Raw genomic sequence first — 6,000 nt, forward strand, 5'->3', positions numbered from 1 at the left:
TTTTATATTAAAGATATTTCTATTCCCCCCAGGCTTCATAAAACCTTCAAAGAAAACTGATTTTAAACCAGATGACTGACTCAAACTGTCTTTGTGTTCACTTTTTTTTTTTTTTTTTTAAAGCTCAGATACCTACCCATGTTCACTGTTTAGGCCAGAGGCCTAAAGGGAAGCAAGTTATTTGTTTGTGGTTTTTAAAAGTGGCCAAAATGCCTTCAAGCACAAGTATAAGACCATTAACAAATCACAAGGAACCAAAGCAGTTCATCTTACTCAACAAAGCTATGATCAGTTAGGAACAGCCAAACTGAAAGGGACTTGCCCTGGGCCGGAAGGTCAGTAAACCTTAGCAGTTCGTGTTTTTGAGAATCAAGAGGATCTTATAGCAGGGAGTGCAGATCCTAGACCCACAGGTTCTGTTGTCATGCTTCCAAAAGCATTCAGGACAGGTGAGAGAAACTAAGCGCCCTGTGTGTGTGTGTGTGTGTGTTTTCCCCCACCTCCTGTCTTTCGGCAGCACCTCCAATTCAAACCATCTCTTTTGCTAAATACAAACTGACTAGACAAGCCAAGCAATTAAAAAGTTCCATTTTACAACAATTTATTGAATTCCTACTATGTGCTTAACTCTGTACACAATTGCATATTTAAGCCTCATTTTACTGGGTAGGTCTTTCCCACTCTTTATAGATGATAAAACTCAGGTCCAGTGAGGCTGTGTAACTTCTGATAAAATGAACTTTTGTGTTGTGCTCATAAAAACATCCCACTGTCCAGTCTGCAGTTAATTAGCCCAAACCATACACTACAGCCCTGCCACTATCCGAGCAGCCACAGTCTCATACTTTGGGCCCAGGCTCTCTGATGCCCTACGAGGACTGGGTGTATGCTGTCTCCCTCCAGGGATGACAACCACCTCTCTTGGTGGCTTATCACGTCTCTGCAGCTGTCCAGAAACAGACCACACTGGTAAACATTCTCTCCACCTGCTGTAACACACATAACTTCTCCCCTCAACTCAGAAAACATGAGCAGTGACCCTGCTCTTTATCAAATGCTGTGGTAAAACAACTTCCCTAGAAGGTCGGAGATAGCCCATCCTAGGACATGGGCAAGAAATCAAAACACACATGGCTAATAAATAATAAAGCCGTATCACTTAACAGTCTCAAAGCACTTTATACTACAAACTCATTTTCATTTTGTTGTTTTTGCTCACAGAACGAACACTCATTCCCATTATCTCTCTTTTAGAGCATTTGAAAAGGAAAGAAAAATAAACATCAATTCATTCATTCAATCTCTATAAGGAAAGAAAGCCAAGCTTTGCCTTAGCTGGCTTGGGTTTCAGTCACTTTAGCCAACTTCCCTTAAAGGTCAACTGATAGGTCCTTTGAAAGAATTTTTCTTATAAGAAATGAAGGTAACAAGACTGCATGCCAAAAGATCCCAAAGAATCATCATCATACTAGATAACAAACCTGACTAGATAACTAGACAAAATCATACTAGAATATAAGTTAAGCAAAATAATCAGGTTCAAAATTTACAAAAGCTTATAGTAATCTTGTACATCACCATTAGTAACACCCAGCTGAAAAACATACTGAAAAAGAGACTGCATTCACAATAAAAACAAAATGCATAACACATACAGGAATACTTAGGAATAAATTTGACTATATATATAGAGAGAAACTTTACAGTGAAAACCACAGAAACTTTTGAAAAGGCACAGTATCTTTTTCTGCTGGGGAGTTGAATGGGAGTGGAGACCTGACACACACACACAACAAGGATAAATCTAACCCTAATCAATACCAGACTCTACCAAAAAACAATATTTAAAACAGTAGAAAAATGGAAAAATATATCTATGGAACAAAATGGAGTTCAGATGTACATACATACGTGTGTGTGTGTCTGTACACACACATAAACTTAATAATTGGCAACATAAGCTTTCTAAAACAAAGGGAAAGAGAAGAATTATTTAACAAAAGGTACAGTGATAACTAGGTAGCCACTTAGGGAAAAAAAAAGTTAAATTCACCCTTGCACCAGAACAAAACTGATATTGATGAAAGTGTTATTTTAAAAAATCAAATATAAGAAAACCAGCAGAATATCAAAAAGAAGATTCATCAGGTCTGTGGAGAAATTGTAAATTTCTCAGTTTTGGGGTAAAAAAAGAAAAAAAATCACAAAAGACTGACAGATTCTGATATATTTAAGTGTAAAACTTCTATAGGCTAAAAACAGTAAAGTAAAAAGGACTGGGGAAAATATTTGCATCAAAGATGACAGATGAGACCCTAATATCTATGACCCACAGGATTCCAAATATATGAGAAAAACATCAAAATCCCAATAATAAATGGGCAAAGACTAGGTATAGACAATCTCACAGGTGAAACAAACACATGGGAAAATATTTATTGGGGTCAGTGGTAAAAAAAAAGGCAAAAAAATAAAACTTTGGGATACAATCATATGCCCAACTAAAACAGATTTTTAAATTTTCATATGCAACTGGCTTAATCATTCTTTGCTGGTGCCACAGTAACTTAGTACAATTTTACAAACCATAACCTTTGATCCAATAAAGCCAATCTTGAGCATTTATCCTAAGGAACTAATTTAAAAAGGCGTATGTTGAGCGCCTGGGTGGCTCAGTTGGTTAAGCGACTGCCTTCAGTTCAGGTCATGATCCTGGAGTCCTGGGATCGAGTCCCGCATCGGGCTCCCTGCTCAGCAGGGAGTCTGCTTCTCCCTCTGACCCTCCCCCCTCTCATGTGCTCTCTCTCATTCTCTCCCTCTCAAATAAATAAAAATTAAAAAAAAAAATCTTAAAAAGGCGTATGTTGATCTCACTGATACCAGGAATTTGAGAAACAAGACAGAGGATCATAGAGGAAGGGAGGGGAAAATGAAACAAGACAAAACCAGAGGGGGAAACAAACCATAAGAGACTCTTAATCTCAGGAAACAAACTGAGGGTTGCTGGAGTGGAGGGGGGGTGGTAGGGATGGGATAGCTGGTGATGGACACTGGGGAGGGTATGTGCTATGGTGAGCGCTGTGAATTGTGTAAGACTGATGAATCACAGACCTGTACTCCTGAAACAAATCATACATTATGTTAATAAAAAATTTAAAAAAGAAAATCACTCAAAAAAATAAAAATAAAAAGGCATATATGTGGTATGTGACATATATCAAAAGCTGTTACCCCAAAATGCTTTGTTTCACTGTTATCCATAATAGCAAAAATCTAGACACAACATGAAAGTTTAATATTAGAAGAATGTTTTTAATCTCATTATGGTAGAGTTTACAAACATTTATTATGCACCTATTCTGTCAGGATCAGTAAAACAGCAACTGGGAGGGGGGAAAAAGTATACAACTGAAAAGTAATTTTAAATAATGAATAGTTGTCTAAAGGTAATGGTATTATAGCGTTTTATGTTTTAAAAAACTCTTTAATGTTGTTATACTGTTTTAGAATTACCTTTTTTAAAACCCAAATTGGATGGAATTTTAGGTGCAATCTAAAAGCTTTTACTCACCCAATTCTTTTTTTTCCCCCCTTTCCTATTTAACAGCTCAAATCGTTCAAGTCAGTTTTCCATGCACAGGTCTCAGATCCTACCCAAAACAGGCCAAACTGCAATACCACGCCTTTCTATACCACCTAGACCTAATCCAGTCCCCTGCCATAAGCAGGCACCCTTTTTTGTGTCGTTCTGCCTGTATCAAGTCAAACTACAGTTGACACTTGGACCAGGAGCCTTCTTTTCAGGTCTGAGCCCTTTTCTCCATATTCGATTTCACCTGAGCCCTGCAGCTTAACAACCTTCAGAAGAGGGTGAGCGGCTGAATACCCATAAAAACGTTCTGATAGACTACATAGTGGATATGGGTCCTACACCTGAACCGGAGGAGGCGTCCGAAGCCTCAGACCACCCTGGCTCCTGGGGGGCTGAGGCACCTGGCCAGTCACCGTCTGAAGGCAGTGCTTAAGATGGCTAATTGTGAGAAGCCGCCCAAGGAGGGTATCGACTGAGGGATGCTCATGGGAGGCTTTCTCGGAGGGGGACCTCCGACAGGAGAGGGGCGCTCGGGGAGGGGTCCCCGCCGAGGCCGGGTCTGGGCCTCGCATTCGGGGTGCGACACAACCCCGGGCCGACCAGGCCGCGGCGCCCCGCCCTTTCCCGGGACGCGGGCCGGCCCGGGGCAGGGAGCGGGCGGGTGAGCGGGCGCTTACAGGTCGGTGCCGAGCCGCGTGAAGCCGGAGTTGAGCGAGGCCCGGGCTATCCGGCGCCAGAGCAGGTCGCAGCTGGTGAAGCGCCGCAGCCAGCGGCACACCTGCGCCAGGCGGCCGAGGGCCCGCATGTCCAGGTAGGAGCAGATGAGCAGCAGCAGCTCCTCCGGCAGGCGCAAGAGCGCCGGCCCCGCAGCGGGGCGGCCGGCCGGCTCCCGGGCCGCCGCCGCCGCCTCCTCGGCGGCTACCGCCATGGCCACCCCCGCCGCCCCAGCCCCCGCGATGCAGCCCCACGCCTGACCCCCTCGTCCCTGCGCTCTCCCCGGCCTCGCGTCCTCCCGCCGCCCAGGCCTGACCCTCCATTCCTCCTTTTTCCCAGCACCTCTTCCTCTGGCCTCCTTCCCCGCCCCTGCGCTCCCCTCATCGCCCAGCACGATCCTTCTCGCCCCTTCCTCCACGCTTCCGCCTCCCTCTCCTTCCTCCCCTGGGCCTGCCCTGGCTCCCGCCTCGGCCCCCAGCGCCGCTGCCTCCTTCGCTTTCTGCAGCCCCGGCTTCCCTTCCGCCCCGCTTCCTCTTCCGCCCTGTCCTGCTCCCGCTTTTCCCTTCCCCTTCCCCTTTCTTCGCTTCCCCCTCGCGACCCTCCCTCCCTGCAGTTTCCTCGCCTCCCCGCCCTCGCCCTCGCCCGGCCCGCTGTTCCCGGGCGGCCCCGGGTGGCCCTGGCTGCCCATGAGCGGCCGCAGGCCCGGCCCGAAACACAGCCGAGCCGCCGCCACCGCCGCCGCGGGAGGAGGCGACACCATGTCGGACCGGGTCACATGGGGCGGCGCGGGCCAAGACCTGGGCCCGCCCCTCACACCCGCGGCCCTGGAGCCGCTGCGGGGTGCGGGCCAGGCCAGGGAGCAGACCCCCTCCCCCATCGGCAGGGCCGCCGGGAGCGCCGGGTGGAAGCACATGCATTCATTCGTCTGGCATGTGAGGCCGGCTGCGGGGCGGCGAAGGCCCCAAGAAGAGCTTCCGCCTTCCAGGAATCTACCTAGTAGTGCCTCTGCCCTCAAGAAGCATCCACTTGGGTGGCCTTCCCTCTCTAGAAACCCTCCTCTCCGTGGGTGATGCCTCCTTTCCACAGGCCACCTCCCAGGGCCCCATGAAACCGCAGCCCTGGAACTTGGCACTTTCCTTAGCCCAGGTCCTCCCACAGGGTAGGAACCCGGTCCCGACAGTGAGCTGGTATTTTAGACATTTGGGGAGGCTGCAGTCCTCTAAATCCTGAATCCATAACTACCAGTGATGTTATCAGGAAATGGCAAAACCTAAGGCTTCTTACTAGTTACCACACAAGTGCAAATGGATTCTCCAGGGTCACCCAGGAGTCCTTCCCCCACACCACCCATTCCATTCACAAGGGCACCGATCTGAAGGGAGAGCTAAGAAAACCCTACTGAAGTCCAGACATGCTGTCCAACACATCCCGCTAGTCACATTGTAGCTATTGGGCATTTGAAATACACAACAGATTTTGAAGACTTATACAAGAAAAAGCATGTTAATTATCTTAATACTTCCATATTACATGAAGTGATAAAGATTTTTGATACAATGGGTAAATAAAATATATTTTAATGTAACTACTAGGTAATTTATAGAGGCCCCCCGAGTGGCTCAGTCAGTTGAGCATGGACTCTTGGACTCTTGATTTGGGCTCAGGTCATTATCTCAGGGTTGTGAGACTGAGCC

At 47.0% G+C, this 6,000-nt stretch overlaps 1 protein-coding gene across 2 annotated transcripts in view; it reads right to left on the bottom strand.

The window, feature by feature from the left end:
* Positions 1-5,036, bottom strand: part of FBXW4 (F-box and WD repeat domain containing 4) — an 82,447-nt gene extending 77,411 nt beyond the window's left edge. For both annotated transcript variants that reach the window (XR_004683258.1, XM_035027559.1), the window contains exon 1: positions 4,270-5,036. Coding sequence is in view for 1 of the 2 variants with exons in the window: in XM_035027559.1 (XP_034883450.1) it covers positions 4,270-4,994 (725 nt within the window). In the remaining variant the exon portion in view is untranslated. The remainder of the gene's footprint in view (positions 1-4,269) is intronic.
* Positions 5,037-6,000: the final 964 nt, after the last annotated feature.

This window comes from Mirounga leonina, unplaced genomic scaffold, assembly GCF_011800145.1.
Source record: "Mirounga leonina isolate KUSES-001 unplaced genomic scaffold, KU_Mleo_1.0 Mir_114, whole genome shotgun sequence".
NCBI classification, from domain to species: domain Eukaryota; kingdom Metazoa; phylum Chordata; class Mammalia; order Carnivora; family Phocidae; genus Mirounga; species Mirounga leonina.